General features: G+C 47.9%; 1 protein-coding gene across 5 annotated transcripts in view; it reads right to left on the reverse strand.

The window, feature by feature from the left end:
* Positions 1-2548: 2548 nt before the first annotated feature.
* The window catches only part of SEMA3F (semaphorin 3F), a 29950-nt gene continuing 12783 nt past the window's right edge, over positions 2549-19715 (reverse strand). Inside the window, exons 3-18 of one of the 5 annotated variants that reach the window (XM_075831974.1) lie at positions 18900-18962; positions 18357-18476; positions 14707-14790; positions 12185-12278; positions 11518-11637; positions 11297-11436; positions 9736-9850; positions 9579-9648; positions 9349-9493; positions 8542-8764; positions 7923-8011; positions 6714-6755; positions 6205-6362; positions 6004-6071; positions 5494-5627; positions 2549-4592 (exon numbers count right to left, since the gene is read on the reverse strand). In XM_075831974.1, the coding sequence (XP_075688089.1) occupies positions 4191-4592; positions 5494-5627; positions 6004-6071; positions 6205-6362; positions 6714-6755; positions 7923-8011; positions 8542-8764; positions 9349-9493; positions 9579-9648; positions 9736-9850; positions 11297-11436; positions 11518-11637; positions 12185-12278; positions 14707-14790; positions 18357-18476; positions 18900-18962 (2067 nt within the window). In that variant the 3' untranslated portion in view covers positions 2549-4190. Of the gene's footprint in view, positions 4593-5493; positions 5628-6003; positions 6072-6192; positions 6363-6713; positions 6756-7922; positions 8012-8541; positions 8765-9348; positions 9494-9578; positions 9851-11296; positions 11437-11517; positions 11638-12184; positions 12279-14706; positions 14791-18356; positions 18477-18899; positions 18963-19715 lie in introns of all 5 variants that reach the window. The other 4 variants (XM_075831973.1, XM_075831977.1, XM_075831976.1 and 1 more) reach the window with 4 other exon arrangements.

Genomic DNA, 19715 nt, shown 5'->3' on the forward strand with positions numbered 1-19715 from the left:
CTGCAGCACCTGGATCTTCTGTAGGGCCCGGCCCATGTAGTGATGAGGCTCTTGTGAAGCTCTTAACCGCAGGATTCCAGGACCTGTCCCTGCACGCTGCCGCTTGTAGTCCCGATCATAGATCACCTGCCCCATTATTCTGACTAAAAATCCTGCCTGCCGGGAGGGGCGGCCAGACCCACAGGACATTGACCTTCCTCAATCTCATCAGCTGCGGCTCGTGGTTGGTTCTTTACCCCCTTCATAGCTGGAGCACAACCCCTCACCTCATGTACAAGGAGGGGGACACGACTAACTATGGGGTTAACCAAAAACAAATATTTATTTACCACAGAATCTTCTCTGAAAAATCACTTCCCCGTCCTCCGCAGAGGAGATCCGTGGGGAGAACCGAAGAGTCAGCTCTGAGATTCACTTCTGGCAGAAGAACGCGAGTGCTCGGCCAATGGATTCTCCGGAGCGCGGCCATTGAGGGAAAAGATTCACTCATCCCGATTTACTGTGAAATTCCTTTAATCCAGTATTTAATTATCCAAAAAGTCCGATAATCCGGCACCGACCTGTGGAATCACGGGAGAGGAGAAGCAGCGGGGAGACGGCGGCGGGCTCTGGGCGAACATTGGGCTCCTGTTGTTTCTGAAGGTTTTCTGCCCTTACAAAAGCGCGACAGACGGACTGTCCAATAATCCAGAATATCTGATGATCTGGCACTTGTACTTTATAATGAGATTCTCGTGGGAAATAATCCATTGGGATAAAATCACTGACAGTGTCCACTCAGCAGGTTGTGGGGAGCGTCTATATTTTAGGGTATCGGTGCGGGACGGATGGCTGCCGGCTCCCTGAACCTCATTATTGTGCATCATATATGCCCAGAACTAGGAGGGCGGATTCATGAAAAAACCATCAGACATGAAAGCTCCAGCCTCCTGCATGTAGAGCTTCTGTACCTATGACAACACTCCTTGCGCCTGCGCTCTGAAAGCTCCGTGTTATTAATGTATGAACAATAGAACGAATCAATACAAGAGATCACCAGTGCCCCCATATTATCAGCGAGGAGTCACATGACCAGACATTCCCCACAATACGAACAACTGGATGGTGCATGCTGGGAATATTGGCCCTTCACTCCACCTGAACTTTCAAGTCCAATTAACAGAGCAGAACTCAGAACCGATTGTCTAGAGAAGCAGAAGGATTACAGACAATGACCGGAACCATCTCCCGATCATTTACATCTGCATTCAAATCTAAGCGGATTAATCGCTCAATAAATCTTTATAGGGGGGGGGGGGGGAGAATTGTTTTCCTGCTGCAGAGCTCCAAATGCCCTGCATAAACAGATACGTGAAAAGATTCTGCAGTCACCACTAGGGGGAGCTCACTACATACAGATATATACAGCTCCCATAGAGTTACATGATATCTGCTGCCTGCAGTCACCACTAGGGGGAGCTCACTACATACAGATATATACAGCTCCCATAGCGTTACATGAGAACATTCTCACTACCTGCAGCCACCACTAGGGGGAGCTCACTACATACGCATTTATGTAACTAGATCGTACTGAAAACATGATTACAGTACGGGACAGTTGTCCCGCAGCGAGGCAGGGACTCCTAGCTTTGTACATAACTATGATACTAGGAGCCCGGCTCCCTGCACTGTGTTCGGTCCGGGACTTGCGGCCGAAATTTGTTCCGTCCATTACGGACGTAACGTAGTCGTGTGAACCCAGCCTAAGAATCCCTCAGCCTTGAGAAGTATTAGTGCCTGTTCACATCAGCATTGGCTTTCCGTTCCGGGGTTCTGTCGGGTGAACCCCGCAACGGAAAGTGAAACCACAGCTTACGTTTCAGTTTCCATTGATATCAATGGTGACGGAAACATCGCTAATGGTTTCCGTTCGTCACCATTCCAGCAGGTTTCCGACGGAATCAATAGCGCAGTCGACTCCGCTATTGATTCCGTTGGAAAACCGGAAACCTGCCGGAATGGTGATGAACGGAAACCATTAGCGATGTTTCCGTCACCATTGATATCAATGGAAACTGAAACGTAAGCTGTGGTTTTACTTTCCGTTGCGGGGTTCACCTGACGGAAACCTCCAACAAAACCCCGGAACAGAAAGCCAACGCTGATGTGAACAGGTCCTTAGGTCAGGATGGGTTTTCAGCCACCAAGTGTAAACAATTATTCTTCCCATTCACTGTCAGCAAGCAGAAATCTTGAAACCGGTGAGGAGATGAAACAAAGTTGCGGAACTCTTCACTACACAATGACGGAGCAGGCGGATGTCTATAGGTGATTGAGAGACACCGGCCGCTAAGACTTGGATCATGACCCATCCCCCTCACTGTAAGTCATCGGCGCACAAACCCCCAGTCACATTGTATAAAACAGGCCAGTGTTTATTGTATTGTGCTCATCCACAGGAGATAATTCACTGCACGTTTCAGGCTTAAACTCAGGAAGAAACATCGTTACATTCTCATTTACATCTATTTACAGACAATCAATATCTCCACAAGAAAGGGGGGGGGGGGGGCGACGGGTCACCGGGGGGCGACCATCAGATCCGAATACAGGGCAGGGGGCTCCGCACGTCACCATCACACCAGTGACCGCACCAGACGACCGGAGGTCCATTATATAATCAGCCTCCGACTGATCTCATCCCACCTACAACCGATGTTTCCCCCGACTTAGGACAGATGTGGTCCCTGTTCCCATCCATTTTGGTATTAACACTCAGGCAGGGCATAAGACCCGCCCCTCCCCCGTGTAGAGAATTCAGGACATTCGGGCATCTTCCTAATACTCGGACACCCATGGTCACCCCCCTCTTATCCGCGGTCCTGAGGGGAGGGTCACACATAAGGACATTATACATTTACAATTGAGCGGACATCATGAACTTCAATCCTCCGTTAGGTTCATATATTACATTTACTCATAGAAAACGGCTAATCGTACCGACCAATAACAAAAAGGAAGACTTTAAGGAAACCGAATGTGACATCGTGCCCCCCCGACCGCCCTCCCACCGACATAACCTTCCCACCCGGACTCCACAGCCTCCGGAATAAGGTGCGGCAATGAAGTGTCGTAGGTCAGAACACGGGCAGATCACGGAAGGTTCGGCCACTTTTCGGACTGTACCAGAATTAAAATAATGGAAGCTTTTATGATGCGATACGAGTCACCAGGCGGGATGGTCGCTGTATGGACCGCTGGGCGGCTCCGGTGCCGTATAATGGTCCCTGCCGTTCAGAGGCCGCTACATTTATGTACAAGAACAGCAGAAAGGAGACGCGGCAACCGAGTAACCAGAGCCTGTCAAGAACTATCAGCGGAGCAATAGTCTGCAGAACAGCTGGGCCGCACAGGGCAGTGTCGTGAAGGAACGCTCTGCTCGCCGTGCAGTGGTCATAGGATGAAGCAGATATTATGAAAGGTGCGATGTGCAGCCGTGTACCGAAGCTGCGACGTTCTGCAGGCCGTCCAACACGTTCCGGTATAATGAAGCTGCGACGTTCTGCGGGCCGTCCAACACGTTCCGGTATAATGAAGCTGCGACGTTCTGCGGGCCGTCCAACACGTTCCGGTATAATGAAGCTGCGACGTTCTGCGGGCCGTCCAACACGTTCCGGTATAATGAAGCGGCGACGTTCTGCGGGCCGTCCAACATGTTCCGGTATAATGAAGCTGCGACGTTCTGCGGGCCGTCCAACACGTTCCGGTATAATGAAGCTGCGACGTTCTGCGGGCCGTCCAACACGTTCCGGTATAATGAAGCGGCGACGTTCTGCGGGCCGTCCAACACGTTCCGGTATAATGAAGCTGCGACGTTCTGCGGGCCGTCCAACACGTTCCGGTATAATGAAGCGGTTCACATGCTGAACTGTCAGTAACAAATCGTCCAGAGCAAAACAAACCTTCTCTTGTCCAAACTGGGAATTTCTGCGTCCCCCAATAAATAAATTCTGAGAGACCCTGAAAGGCGACTCCTCCGACGTTCTTTACATTTATAGATATTTATATATTTATAGTTTGACTTTTCTTATTAAAAAAAAAGAAAAAAACTTTTGGGTAAAAATAAAATAGGGGCTCGTCTGGGGAGATGCAATGAATGGGGTCAGGTGGCTGGAAGAAAGTCCTACAGCAGCAAGCGTCGTCCTCCTTCATGTCTGCAGCTCCTCCGTGGGCGGGTGGTTTCGTCGATTCCTTGCTCGTTTTTGGTCCTGAAGGTCTTTGGCGTCGCTGTGGGCGGAGCCAGATGGGCGCCAGTATCCCTGGCAGTATTGGTTGATGAGTCCCATCTCGGGCTGGGAGAGAAGCTGCACAAGATCATCATAGGCCCCTGGGGGCCCAGCAGGGTGAGAGGCCAAAGCGGCCGGTGTTTCAGGGTGAAGCAGAGCAGCAGTGACGGCCTCGGCGCTCAGCACGTGGAGTCGGACACGCATGACTGTGTGCTTAAAGTTATTCTCGGTGGCCGTGCAGTGGTAGACGCCGGTGTCAGACAGCTGGAGGGACCGGATGAGGAGACCTTGTTCAGTCTTCAAGAACCGGCCCTCTGAGCGAAGCTGTGGAGACAAATCACAATGGTATTATTTCATCATTTAAATTTTTTTTTTAATAATAATCACTGATAATGAAACATTCTCTGCTTGCTGGCAGTGAATGGAAAAATTCATTTTTACATCCAGAGGCTGAAAATCATCCTGACCAAGTCCTGCTCACACAGCTGAGACACCTTATCAGCTTTGTAATATATCCCTGTAGATAACGCTCCGTGAGCTAAACACAGCTGAAGAACAAAACTCTGTCCTGATTCCAGGCTGATCAATCTCATCTACACTGATACACTGTAACAAACTACAGCTGGGATTACCATTTAATTACTTTTACTATGTCATTTTTTATCCTCCCATCCCTAGGATTTTTTGGCTGCCGTGTGAAGCAACGTGATCGGCTGGCGATAGGCGAGGGGCACGGCCAGTGTTCAGCTCTGAAGCTTTTCCTATCTGGAACCCATGTGTGAACAAGTGAGGACGGAGCAGGGGACGGGGCAGGGGACGGGGCAGGGGACGGGGCAGGGGACGGAGCAGGGGACGGAGCAGGGGACGGAGCAGGGGACGGAGCAGGGGACGGAGCAGGGGACGGAGCAGGGGACGGAGCAGAGGACGGAGCAGAGGACGGAGCAGGGGACGGAGCTTCCCCTCGTCTCTAGACACTGGAGGATCCGCACTGCCGTCATCCCAGAGCTCTATCCATCTATATACAAGGGACAGGCGCAATGCTCTGCAGAAATCTATGAACTATTGGACATTTTCAGTATGGAATCGAAATGCAGAAGAATAATCAACGCGTTCTGGGGTCACGATCCACCGCCGCTCCAGACATAAAACTATACACTATATATGTGGGGCTCAGGGTACAGTATTCTGAGGGGGTCATCATCCTCATCACTAGTGTCCTTCTCACCTCTTTCTTGCGCTCAGAATTGTCTTTCTGTAGGATCCATTTGATGGCGGCCTGCGGGGAGCGCGCTTGACATTCCAGGAAGGCGGAGCTTCCCTCCACCCCGTACTGCGCCGCATCCATCCCATTCTTATTGGCTGTAGGAGAGAATTCAATGTGTGAATGATCGTAAAATACAAGATGAAGCTAATAACCGGCTGAGTGGGAGGGTTTCTGGGGACGGCGTCCTCTCCTCCAGATTTCTGTGCTGAGGGCACGTTACTCTAAAAGGTAAAAGTAAAACAACTTTTCTGTTGTGTTTCCTAATAAATTTCATATTTTATTCTATGGAGTGCTGGATCGACACTTCTGGTTTGCTACTATTTATTGGGGGCTCCACCGGATCCACGCACCAAGGGGACATGCCAAGCATCAAACCCTGGATTTCCGGTGAGCCGCAGGTTACTACACATTCCTGTACTCTGAATATTATTTGGGTTAACGGCTCCTGGGATATCATTGTCCTCGTCTTACCGTTGGAGTTGTACCCGCGGCACTGCCTCATGGGATTCCCGTGTCGGACGTCCTGCCGGCGGCTCCGCCTGTGAATAGTAGAGAGGGATGGAGACCAGTAGAGGAGGAGATGACAGATAGATGAGTAACGCTGTGATGTGGCTTTGCTGTACATGAGAAGGTTCTCTATAAATTAAGCCCAGGCCTCACCCCTCTGCGTACCGCTTGGACGACGCTGAATAGCGCGAGCACGTTTTTCCATCCCAGGCGCAGTAAGGGTCTCTGGCCAGACAGCAGTCAGCACACGCCTCCCCGTACACGTCACAACGATGGAGCGCAAGATGCGTCACCCCAGAAACAGACGAGACGTAGAGCTGTTGCTGCAATGAGAGAGTAACAATCCCGGGATACAACGTCTCTCAAGAACTCAGACTGAACCATACAAAGTGTTACATTGTGACCTGGTCGTGTCTGGTCTAGATCTGGACTGTTGTCCAGTGACTGAGAAGAGGCAGGAGATGAGAGAAGAGATCGAGATGTAAGAGACTGGAGCCATTATCCACCGCCTCATCATCATCATCATCATCCTCATCCTCATCATCCTCCGCAGAGACGTGTAGTCAGATTAATATTAACCTGACTACACAACAAGAGTCAGTGCTAATATTTAGAACAATGACCGTCAGCGCTAGAAGTACAAATCACAACGACGAGACAGACAACGCACTTACTCTTTTTGATGAGATTTTCATGGATCTGATGGATGAAGGGACCTAAGAGAAGACACAGCGTTACACATGGGAACACCACACCGATGAGACATTTATAATAATGTTCAGTGCAGGACTCGATAGGATATCATCACAACCCCCCCCACCGCAGTGACCATCATCAGGGAGCGGCAGGGTCTAGGGATTCGCTGTATCGGTACCAGAGGATCATTACTGATCCAGTTCGTGATCTCTCTGCGGCTCTGGACTTGTTCTTCACCACAGTTAAAATGAGATGAGAAAAAGACAATGAAAACCAGAACAAGATGGCGGCTGAGGGAGCAGGACGTCCACTATACGGTTAATGCTCGGTTTACAGTTTTGCTCAGACGCTGAACAAAAAGTAGTAAATCAAATCTCCATGTTCTGACCCAAAAGGTCCATAAGATCAGCAGCATAAAAGACAACTCAAGAAGAAATACGTGTGAAGAGCAATAAAGTCACCGCATCTATTATACGCTGTGATCAGCGGAAAGTTATAAAAGAGCGAACGCTCCTCAGACACAACAGAAACTGAAGATATAACGGAGACCTGAACAACCAAGAGATCAAACAGAACCAGGAAAAAGGGTCAGGCAGAATTACTGCGGTTATATCCCCCGTGTTTAGTCTGGTGGGGGTTATTAGATAGGATCGTGCCTATAAATATATAGTAATCTACATGGACAGGGGTGTAATTAATAGGCTGTTATAACGCCAACATAAAACGCTACCAAGATTCAGATGCCAATACAACGACCACCAATAACAGTTCAGCCAATATTCAATCCTACTAGCCACATAACGTAGAACAGAGCGCATGAAAGTGATCAATATGAGAACTCACCCAGGACAGGACGGCCGGAAAAGCTCAGCCCAGTCACAAAGAAACTGTATAAGCAGCTTTATGACCTCCGTATAACAGAAGTTAATGCAGCAGAGGAGGAGGTCAGGACAAAATTATAACTAGAAGAAGATTTTTGTGCAAAATACTGACACACATGCATGATGGCTATGAGAAGACGTGAGGAGGAGCAGTGCATGATGGGAGTGGCGCATCGAGCTAATGGACACTGCTACATCCGTTTCTTCTGTGCTGCGATAGGAGCCGAGTGTTGCGGTTTGCAATATGCCGACATACAGAGACTACATCGCAGTCACCAGAGATGAAAGATGTGACAACACGCTCACCTTAAACACCTCCACCTCCTCCAGGATGAGCTCCTCCGTCTCCAGGTCGTCTTTCGGAAGCACAATCACTTTCTGCACCGTGCCCTGATCTGAGAAACACAGAAGGATTAGGGGACGAGCGACACAGACGGCAAACCAGAACTTTTTTCGCACTTTTTTTTTATCCTTAGAAAAAACGATTGGATCTCACAGACAAAATGTTATCAAATAATAAACGGTATCATTTTCCTCCTGGATTCTATCACATTTACGCAGCCATATTTCCAGAATGTGATGCACTTTATGGATTCTAGGAAAGCTGGGTGATGGCCCCGGAGGGAGCTGTAATGGCGGCCATACTGGTCGTCACCCAACTTTTGACAGAAACGGATATATGGCTGAATCTAACAATCTGACAGCGGCGGAGACTCCAGGACGGATGTTTACAGGGGATTTCATGATGAAACGCTTTCAGGTGCGTCCACAGTTTGCAGAGACTTGAGAGATTTTCCTGTAAGATTTGGACGTTACACTGGACAAAATCAATAGAAGCATCGGGCGCGGATTCCAGTCCTCATTATTGAAGACACTTCATAATCATTATATTGAGAGGGTCACCGTGTGATTGAAGCCTCGTTACCTGTGCCCAAGAAGAGAACCTCATATCGCCCGTCAGACGCATCCACCTGATCCACGGCAATGGTGGTGAACCTGTAGTGGACATTGGTGCGGACCAGCAATGGCTGGCGATGGACGGGGTACACCGGATTGTACATGACCGGGTGCGTCCTCATGAAGTTTATCACTTCATCCGGGTAATCCTTCGTGGACTTCATGGACGGTGTGAACGTTCCTCCTGGACACTGCACACAAAAGTACAGGGAAGACGTCAAACACCAACATACGAGATTCATCCACATGTTACAGGGAAACCCCAAAAACCTCATTTGCAGTTGACAAACTTTGTTTTAAAACTCAAAATAAAAACCCAAATCCTAATATTAAAAATAAAAAAAAAAAAGAAGAAGAAGAAGAAAAAAGTATGAAATCTCCCAGCGCCTCCTGCTTGTTCTAGGTCTGCACAATGCTTGCTCTGGTGATTTGCTTTCTGGGAAGTGTCACTCCCGTATTATAGGAGATAAGTTAATCTGTTGGAAGGGGGCCTGTCCACAAACTTGCTGTTTCCAATAAAAATACAAAAACAGCAGAACAGTGAGTGCAGCTCTGGGGTATAAAACAGGCTGTAAATCAGTAGGAGACAAGTAATTTCATTACAAAAAGCCTCAACTTTTTAGGCAAATGATATCTTTATATAAACCACACAACAGTATCCAATACATATTCTGGGAGCGTCACAAACACATGTGACATAGAAACCAAGTAGCAGGAGAACACGCGACAACTTTTATGTAATGCAGTAAATGCATTTGGTTGGAATTGCTCTTACCGTGCCAGGGCGTGGATATGGGATCTTCCCGGTGTACGGCATCCACTGGTAGTTGGGTCCTTCCTTATGAGCAAATGGTCCGTTGAACACCATGCGTATGTCAGCCATGGAGTAGACACACACCGCGGAACCCTTAAACACAGAGCTACACAAGAAGGGGAGAGAGAAGGTCAGAGAGACGCTCCAAGGACCACACCGTGCAAACAACAGGGATGAGACGCGTGACTTACCCGGAGGCGGAGAAGACGGCGTAGATGACGGGGTTCTTATTGTCCTGCGTCTGCTGAATAAAGACGTCCTCTAAAAAAAACACAATTACCGAGTGATTCAGTTGCATCAGATTAGACGCCACTGAGCTGAGCCGCCTCACTCCATCCAGATACATACGTAGTTCATCAAAATGCGTCTCTATCCCGTCCGCCCCCGGCACAGAGCAGATGAGTCGCGCTTTCAGGAACGTGCTCCACTTATTTACCAGGCAGCAGTGACCTCCGTCGTCGTTCTAGGAAAAGCGACATTTTTGTAAGGAGGCAGAACATTTGAGTCCTGTATATTAGTCGGCCTGTAGGATCATGTAGAATGGAGCATGCGGATGACCTGGCAGCTACGTGGTAAGAACGCCATTTATCACGGCCTCGTGCGGTCACTGAGCAGCCGGATCCCCCCTACAAGCCTGCTTATAAAGTTCCTATAGGGGAAACCCGTTGTCTCGGGAACGTCAGGCTGGGTATTGGTCCTTTGTGGACAGAAGTAAAATACTAATCTGATGTGTTCCTGTATCCAGTACCCAAAATGGTGCGACACCCCATGGGTAGAAGATTGCAGTGGCATCCGCTATGTAGGACAGACAGGCCGGCTTTCCTCCGCAGGGTAGTGCCGGTGACTCTTGTACCAGATCTCCACTCCCCCTTCCACCAGGCAGGAACGGGCATGTTCATTAGAGTTTTATGTAAATTAAGCTTAACCATTGTAATAGTTCTGCAACCTGCTCATTTTTTGTTTCAATTAGTTAAAGTTGCCAACATCTCTGCTTGCTGTCAATGAGTGGGAAGATTCCGGTTTACATTTAGGAGGCTGTAAACCTGTTCTAATCACAGGAGAGGATTTGTTACAATGTATGAAGTCTAGCCAAATATCTGTGAGAGATCGGATACATTTTACCTGCAGGGATACGACAGGATAATTAAGCTTTACTGACACAAAGCTAGAAATCCCCTGCAACTGTTTTCAGGACGTTCACTAGTTTATTGATTCCATCTCCTGACTAATCGAATAGGCGCTTTGCTGCTGATCACGAAGGCGTGATTTATTTGCAGTTCTGAGCATTTTTCTAAATCTACTAACATGGCTCTAATAGCCAAACAGGAGGGGACTCTTTCTGTTCACTCTGGACAGCGTCATACAGAAAACATTATTTTGTCCAATCAGCATCATACAGTTCTCCTCTTCCCAGCCAGCAACACAGTGTGATCATATAGTATACAGCTTCCATTCCTGACTGTGTATTCAACTGGTGATATCTCGGGTTGGGTCGTATGAAATATTAGAATCCCCTCTTTCATATGCCATCAGAACCGCTGTTCTAGGGGGTTCACAGCCCGGGATATGGCTGTTTGAAGTGATCCCCCTTCCCTCCAGCCTCAGTCTCTCATACTGTGTGAAGCAGCTTCATGCTGATAGGTCAGAGGCTGTGAGCAGGCTCCACCTCCGGAGAATTGCTGCAGTCACCTCCCACTTGGCTAGTATAGGCTCATTTACATATTTAGAAAAAAGCTCATAACTTCTGAAACAAAAAACATTTTGGGACACAATTTCCACGATCATTATCAGTGTGACAGCGACTATTAGATGATCGAATAGATTGGGAATTACTAAACTAGTGCCAGATCCTCGTTAACTGGGGTGGATGGCTGGCATTGATGTGAGATCCACCTGCCAGAATACATACCAGGCACACCCTTCCAATACGGGAATATACGGTTGGGCTGTGCGGTGAATCCGTGGACTTCTCCCGGAAGAAGAAATAAAGTTTATCGTCATTTCGCTCCAAGCTGTCAGGAATCAACTGTACGTGGACAAACGCTGGGTCTGCAAAGAGAAAGGTTGTTATCCCAGTGTAGGGAGGAGCACAAGTCATCTACCCATCATCCGCTCACGCTGGAGTCTCACCATTGAGCCAGCGGGAATTGTACTGATCGGTCCTCATGGCGGCTTGCTTGCCCATCGCTCTGAAAACAGCAGCATCGGTGCCCATGAAATCTATGTAAACCCCGGAGTAGAGCTCCTCATCTGTAAAAGTGCGTGAATTTTGGTAAATACAACTTAGGAAAGCAAAATGTCTGATTCGCGAGTCGTCGGCGGCAAGAAAAGCGTTACAATCACACAGATCTATACAGCGGTGAACACTGCGTGACGCTTATCTAGCTGGCTCCCAGCCCAGCAGCTGCTCCTGATTAATTAGAAAGTCTCGACCTCAGATTGTAACGAAAGCCCCTCAGGTGGAGGGCGCGGGGAGGGGGTCACATGGCGGGTCCCTCTCGGGGGGGCAAACAGATTAGCGGGAATGAGATCTGGCAGGCTTGTCTTGTTTCCCCCCAGATGGACCTCATCTTTGGAACCAGCAGCTGCTCAAACACTGTCCGCATGTTAACCCATCACTCCACAAGCTGCGTGGAGTCTGATGGGGATGAGTGAGCGTCAGTCTACAATGGCGACTCCTATGCAGTAATGGCGGGCGGGCGGACATGCACAAGAAAAGCGATGGAGTTCAAAGAGTCTAAAAATGAGACACTACAGAATATCCGTTCATGGATCGGGAGACGTGGCCTTCACTTACTGACGAGGGCGGAGACACTGTCCAGTTTGGGGTCGTAAGCACATTTTCCTTTCCCGGACTCCACGCGATCTGGGTCCAGGTAGAACACATAATCCTGTGAGGGAGAGAAGAGGCGGAGGGGTGAGGAGGAGATCTCAGGCGTCGCTCTCGTACTGCCCTGCACAAACGTGAAAACTTCAAGCAACACTAGGGATAATCTGCCATTAAATGCGGAGATAATAAGTATCGGGGATTTCAGGACAAGGGAGACCTGACCCATGAAGACAGAAAAAAAAGCTCCTCGGAGGAGGTGGAGACATCATGAAGGCGCACACTTAGTTCTGAAGCACAGATAGCAGTAAAATGATCGCATCCTCCCTACATGATGTGCAAAGCTTCAAAACGGCATACAGCTCTGAAGGCAGCAAATCTGACTCCTAGGGAATGAACATTCTGCCCGCTCATCCCGGCTCCAGGGAGCTTACAATCTAAAAGGAACAAACTATTAATGCCTTAATGGGGGTCATCCAGTCTTAAGGCCTCGTGCACACGTCAGAATTCTGGTCAGTATTTGGAAGCCAAAACCAGGGTCGAAAACACGGAAGAGGTGCAAATGTTTCCATTATAGGTTTTCGCTGTTTATGTTCCACTCCTGGTTTTGACTTCCAAATACTGAAGCAAAATACTGACCAGAATTCTGACGTGTGCACGAGGCCTAAGTGAGTAAATATTAAACAGATAATTCAATGTTCTGCAACTTTCTGATAGACTTTGCTTTAATACCTCACTATTTTCAAGATCTCTGCTTGATTTCAGGAAATTGAATATAATCATGGTTTCCGAGGCTGAAAACAATATATTAGTGCAGATAATACTCCAAAGGAAAAAAAGAGCAGCAGCAAAAAACTCTCCAGTCCTGGACTTCAGGCTGATCGCTCTCTCACATGCAAGGATACATTGTAACAAACACTCAGCTGTGCCAGCAGAACTACATTAAAATGGTTTCCCAGCCTCGAGATGTAAGCAAGAATATTTGTAGTCCCTGACAGAAAGCGGAGATATTAAAAATGGTGAGGAATGGCAACTAAAAGTCTGTTACAAAATTACAGAACATTTCATTGTAAAGCAATTAAGAGAGACTCCAATCTTATAAAGTGAAGGAATATCGATGAGATATATTGGTAGGGTTCTGACCTCTGGGACCCCCACCGATCCGGAGAATGAAGGTGTTCCCTTCACTATTCTTCCTTGCACTCCCCGGCACAGCTCCATTATAATGAATGGAGTCGGCAGCAGTTCCCTGCACAGCCGGGCGGTTGGGAGCTCCGCTGTGCAGTAAAAGCCTAGAAGGGGAGGAGGCACTAAATCTTAGCGATATGACATCACTTTATAAAATGGGAATGACCCTTTATTTCCAGAAGACTGGACACCGGCCCTTTAAGTAGATTGCACAGTCAGACTATCGGTGGACTACAGGGCTCGTTCTGGGGACTGAGATAATATGGGAAGTTATGCAGCAGGACACCTTTAAGAAGCACTTATTGAGTGGTCCTGGAGCTGAGCACGGTGTTCAGTCTATGACGTGAACCATTAGTACATCAGTGAATGAGTACGTGAAGAGCAGTCATAAGAACCAGCGGAGGCGAGTATGAGCGGAGGCGCCCACGAGCGGAGGCGCCCACGAGCGGAGGCGCCCACGAGCGGAGGCGTCCACGAGCGGAGGCGTCCACGAGCGGAGGCGCCCACGAGCAGAGGCGCCCACGAGCGGAGGCGCCCACGAGCGGAGGCGTCCACGAGCGGAGGCGTCCACGAGCGGAGGCGCACACGAGCGGAGGCGTCCACGAGCGGAGGCGCCCACGAGCGGAGGCGTCCACGAGCGGAGGCGTCCACGAGCGGAGGCGTCCACGAGCGGAGGCGTCCCATGTTCTCTTCTAAATGGACAAATAAATAGCAAGTCCATGATTTCTATTATACCCTCAGCTACACTGCAACCTCGGGGGCAGTCGCTCTACATAAACCTGCAAGACGCTATAGAAACCACGTGTGTAACTGCTCAGGTCACAGGCCATTCATAGACGGCACATGCCGGGAAGCGCCGGCTACCACGGGGTTATAGATCTGGTTTCAGTGGCTACTTTGGAGAAACCAAGAAAGCCAAAAATCACTTGAAATAATGTAATAAAACAAATGTCTGTGCGGCGGCTCCGTCCATGCACATCCCATGTAGGGTCTTATAAGTCACAGCCCAGCGTAGGCTGCAATGCTTATTGGTGCAGGGGGCGGGAGGGGGGTGACTGAGCGACTTGGGGTCTCCTACCACTAAACGAGCTGCTTCACCTACGTGGGGGTGTCGTGGATTAGGAGAGTGGGTGCATGTGCTTCAGGTGTCTATCTGGGGTCTGTGTCTGTACAACACTAACCTGTTAGGGGAAACAAACAATTGTTTTATGTCACACAGAAAGAAGAAGTGGGGGCTATAGGTTGTCACTGCCCCAGTATCAGGATGGGGGAGGGGGCTCCTCGGCCCCTGGGAGTGGCCCCACCTTGTGCTCTGCTGGTGCTGGGCTGGGCGGATAATCTGCTGCTCTGCTCCCTCTTCCTCCAGGGGGCGCTGTGTGATCTGAGGCCTGAAGAGAGGAGCAGGGCAATAAGAGTTAGACCTGAAGGCTGTTCAGGTTAAAGGCAGGAAGAGGAACACCGCCAGGAACAAGTGTGAGACACGACACGGATGGCGAACACACAGGCGCACAGATGGAGTCTCTATCCCTAGCCCTAGGTGTTAGTATTTGGATGCAATTCTGTACATAGGAGACGTGTAGCATGAACACATGGAAACACAGAACAGATCACAAGGAGACATGCACATAGCCGGCACATACATGTTACTGTCATGCAGCACGAGGGGTCATTTATAAAATGTTAACAGCACACGGACACCAAAGAATTAAAGTCACATGTGATGGTTTATGTACAACACAGAACAAAATCACATCGAAATACATTACTGAATGTAACTCACCTCCAGAGAAACAGCCCCAATACAAGCAGAAAGCACTGACACATTGTGACGCAACAACCCGAGCAACTCCCTACTTGACCCACACACTCACAATGTACCCACATTCCTTCTAAGTATCCTAATCAGATTATGTGAAGATTGCTTCAATATTATGTTTTACTATACAATCTATATACAGACACAGCACCATGTACATGTATGCTATTACTTAACTTACATCCTGTATTATACTCCAGAGCTGCGCTCACTATTCTGCTGGTGGAGTCACTGTGTACATACATTACATTACTTATCCTGTACTGATCCGGAGTTAGATCCTGCATTATACTCCAGAGCTGCACTCACTATTCTGCTGGTGGAGTCATTGTGTACAGACATTACATTACTTATCCTGTACTGATCCTGAGTTACATCCTGTATTATACTCCAGAGCTGCACTCACTATTCTGCTGGTGGAGTCACTGTGTACATACATTACATTACTTATCCTGTACTGATCCTGAGTTATATCCTTTATTATACTCCAGAGCTGCACTCACTATTCTGCTGGTGGAGTCACTGTGTACATACATTACTTATCCTGTACTGATCCAGAGTTACATCCTGTATTATACTCCAGAGCTGCACTCACTATTCTGCTGGTGGAGTCACTGTGTACATACATTACATGACTTATCCTGTACTGATCCTGAGTTACATCCTGTATTATACTCCAGAGCTGCACTCACTATTCTGCTGGTGGAGTCACTGTGTACATACATTACATTACTTATCCTGAGTTACATCCTGTATTATACTCCAGAGCTGCACTCACTATGCTGCTGGTGGAGACACTGTGTACATACATTACTTATCCTGCACTGATCCGGAGTTACATCCTGCATTATATTCCAGAGCTGCACTCACTATTCTGCTGGTGGAGTCATTGTGTACAGACATTACATTACTTATCCTGTACTGATCCTGAGTTATATCCTGTATTATACTCCAGAGCTGCACTCACTATTCTGCTGGTGGAGTCACTGTGTACAAACATTATATTACTTATCCTGTACTGATCCTGAGTTATATCTGGTATTATACTCCAGAGCTGCACTCACTATTCTGCTGGTGGAGTCACTGTGTACAAACATTATATTACTTATCCTGTACTGATCCTGAGTTATATCTGGTATTATGCTCCAGAGCTGCACTCACTATTCTGCTGGTGGAGTCACTGTGTACAAACATTATATTACTTATCCTGTACTGATCCTGAGTTACATCCTGTATTATACTCCAGAGCTGCCCTCACTATTCTGCTGGTGGAGTCACTGTGTACATACATTACATTACTTATCCTGTACTGATCCTGAGTTACATCCTGTATTATACTCCAGAGCTGAACTCACTATTCTGCTGGTGGAGTCACTGTGTACATACATTACATTACTTATCCTGTACTGATCCTGAGTTACATCCTGTATTATACTCCAGAGCTGCACTCACTATTCTGCTGGTGGAGTCACTGTGTACAAACATTATATTACTTATCCTGTACTGATCCTGAGTTATATCCTGTGTTATACTCCAGAGCTGCACTCACTATTCTGCTGGTGGAGTCACTGTGTACATACATTACATGACTTATCCTGTACTGATCCTGAGTTACATCCTGTATTATACTCCAGAGCTGCACTCACTATTCTGCTGGTGGAGTCACTGTGTACATACATTACATTACTTATCCTGTACTGATCCTGAGTTACATCCTGTATTATACTCCAGAGCTGCACTCACTATTCTGCTGGTGGAGTCACTGTGTACATACATTACATTACTTATCCTGTACTGATCCTGAGTTACATCCTGTATTATACTCCAGAGCTGCACTCACTATTCTGCTGGTGCAGTCACTGTGTACATACATTACTTATCCTGTACTGATCCTGAGTTATATCCTGTATTATACTCCAGAGCTGCACTCACTATTCTGCTGGTGGAGTCACTGTGTACATACATTACATTACTTATCCTGAGTTACATCCTGCATTATATTCCAGAGCTGCACTCACTATTCTGCTGGTTATTATTGGAAACAGTCAGTCAGCAAGCTTGTTATCAGACACCCTGCAACCCTGTGTTTGCACTGATGAATTTAGGGTCATTTTGTTATAATCCCTCATCCAAAACTATTAAGTTGGAGTCCCCTTTTAGTAACTGTGCCCTCGTTCGCCTCTTTATTGCAGAGGCAGCCTCGTGACATTGTGTTTCCTATAACCTTCTGTATGTTCTTGCGTTTTACGAGATTTCTTACAGACAATTAACACGACTCCTGTATACTGCATGGAGTGCGTCACTGGCTTTGCTTTCTTTTCGCTCTCAGCAATCCCAGGGATCAGACAGGTCATTTACTCTGTTAGCAGCTTCTGTGCTAAGAGCAGAACATCAGTACAATAGAGAAGGGCCATGAAACGCGTCGCTCCATTACTCTCCCAAAATGTAATTTTACAGTTCGGTGGTTTCTGAATGTGACAAATGATGACATGACCCATATGGTGGTAAAAGCTACAATTACTCTGCTGGAAATGGAAGGTTCTAGTGCTTGTCCTGTGCTATTCTAAAGAAGATCCATCAGCGTATAAAGTAGTGGCAGTGATAGGTCAAATGACCAGCGCCACAAAAAAACAAACAACCAAGCCTGCCAGGAGGTGTTATCCTACAGTGTTTTCTATTCATGATCAAAAACTTGGATTAAACCCGACAGGAATTAGAAGTAGAACACATGTTTCTGCTTCACTGGATCCAATTCTGGTTTTGGCAAAAAAAAATACTGACGTGAGAGTGTTCCTAGGGTAACACTTCCTGGAAGTCTTGGTTGTGTCTGTAGTCATGTAATGCAGGTTAGATACTTGCTGTGCACTGCCATATTGCCCGGTCTAAGTTGATGTTCCCCCGGTAAGCTTATGTTCCCGTTGATTTACACATGGCTCTATCACTTTCTCCTTGCACTGAGTCTATCAGCCGGAGAGCAGACTGAGGATATTTCCGCGACCTCCTCCCCTCACAGCGCTTTAACACTTCTACAGGAGCAATAACAGAAACCCGGCCTGCAGAGCATCACTCCAGGCACTAAGCACAGAGTATTCTACATCATCTCTGCCAGTGCTGGCCGATCACGGCTCTCATCAGTACCTGAGCTTTGCGTCCGCGGTTGATGTACGTGCACACAGGATTATACGCTCCGGTCCCACATGCGTACAGGTGCGTCCTGTTCCAGGGTTGGATGAGTCGGATAAAATTACCACATTCTCCCTGTGAATAACAAAGGTCGGAATAGAGAAGGAGGAGCAAAAACAGCAAAAAGATGGAATTTTAAAAGACCAGAAAGTGACCAGGAAAGAAGAACGAGAAAGACAAAAAAAAAAAAAATGAAGAGTTAATAACATTGAGCGCGATAATCTCATCCTCGTGCTGAACGTTAGACGCTCATTTTAGCTCTTCCTCACTTGACTTTCTACATTCTCTAGTCTGGGAAAGCAGAACTGCTGTAATGGAGGCCATAGTGGGGGTCACCCGGCTTTCCCGGAGACAGATAACGGAATAGCATTTATAACAACGTGACGGCAGAGGATGACTTAGATGTAGTTACTGGGGAGTTCTGACGCTCCTGAATGTGCTGTCGTTGTATTTGCGGTCAGAGCTCACAGTTCATGGTCCTCCTCCGTTCACACTCACATTGATGTCTTTACCGGATAAGACACATTCATCTATTCTCTGCTGCTTTGCCGGCCAGTGAATCTGCGGAGAGAAACACAAAATCAAGCTTATTTGTTGTGGGTACTGCAAAATGGAGGAAAAACCCCCCAAAAAGACGAGGACCTCGAGCCCCTCGCAGGAAAGTGGACACTAGAGCGGGGCCTCCCTCGTCGGTAATCTGCAGTGGATGCTCCATCTCGTCCTGATCTCCCTCTACATTAAGGAATGTGTCGTTGCCTGTGGCGGTTCAGGCTCCGCTGCGATTGTCTCAGATAAATGAGCAGTGGACACGTTGCTTTTATGGGAAGAAGCTGCTGGGAGCGACGTATGACCCCTGTGTGTATTACTGTACAGTTACCACGCCGCAGTGATGGATTAGAATACACCCCATCCTCCGCAGGGCTGGACGGAGAACGCCTCCCCGGGGGAGCACTACATCTCCAGGTGCGTCGGTTGTTTCAGTCATTGCGGCCAATGTCACGTGAAATCATTGCACATCTGAAATCCGCACAAAGTGAGGTCTAATGAGACATCACGACAACCAAAACTATTAGCCAATAGTAAAAGGGGAAGATCACACCTACATAACGCTCTTTCATAGGTCGCTGACATGGAGATCAGATTGTGAGCTTCTGGGGCCACACACACACCCTGTATAACTCCCATCAGCCCTGCTCTTAAGAGCTCACATCCCAGGACCATCATCATAGGAAGCCCATTACCCCATCAATCTGTGGTTGGAGTGTGGGGGGGAAACAGTCTGACCACAGAGAGGAGACCCGCTCTCCCTGCAGG

Source organism: Rhinoderma darwinii, chromosome 7 (assembly GCF_050947455.1).
Source record: "Rhinoderma darwinii isolate aRhiDar2 chromosome 7, aRhiDar2.hap1, whole genome shotgun sequence".
Taxonomy (NCBI): Eukaryota; Metazoa; Chordata; class Amphibia; order Anura; family Rhinodermatidae; genus Rhinoderma; species Rhinoderma darwinii.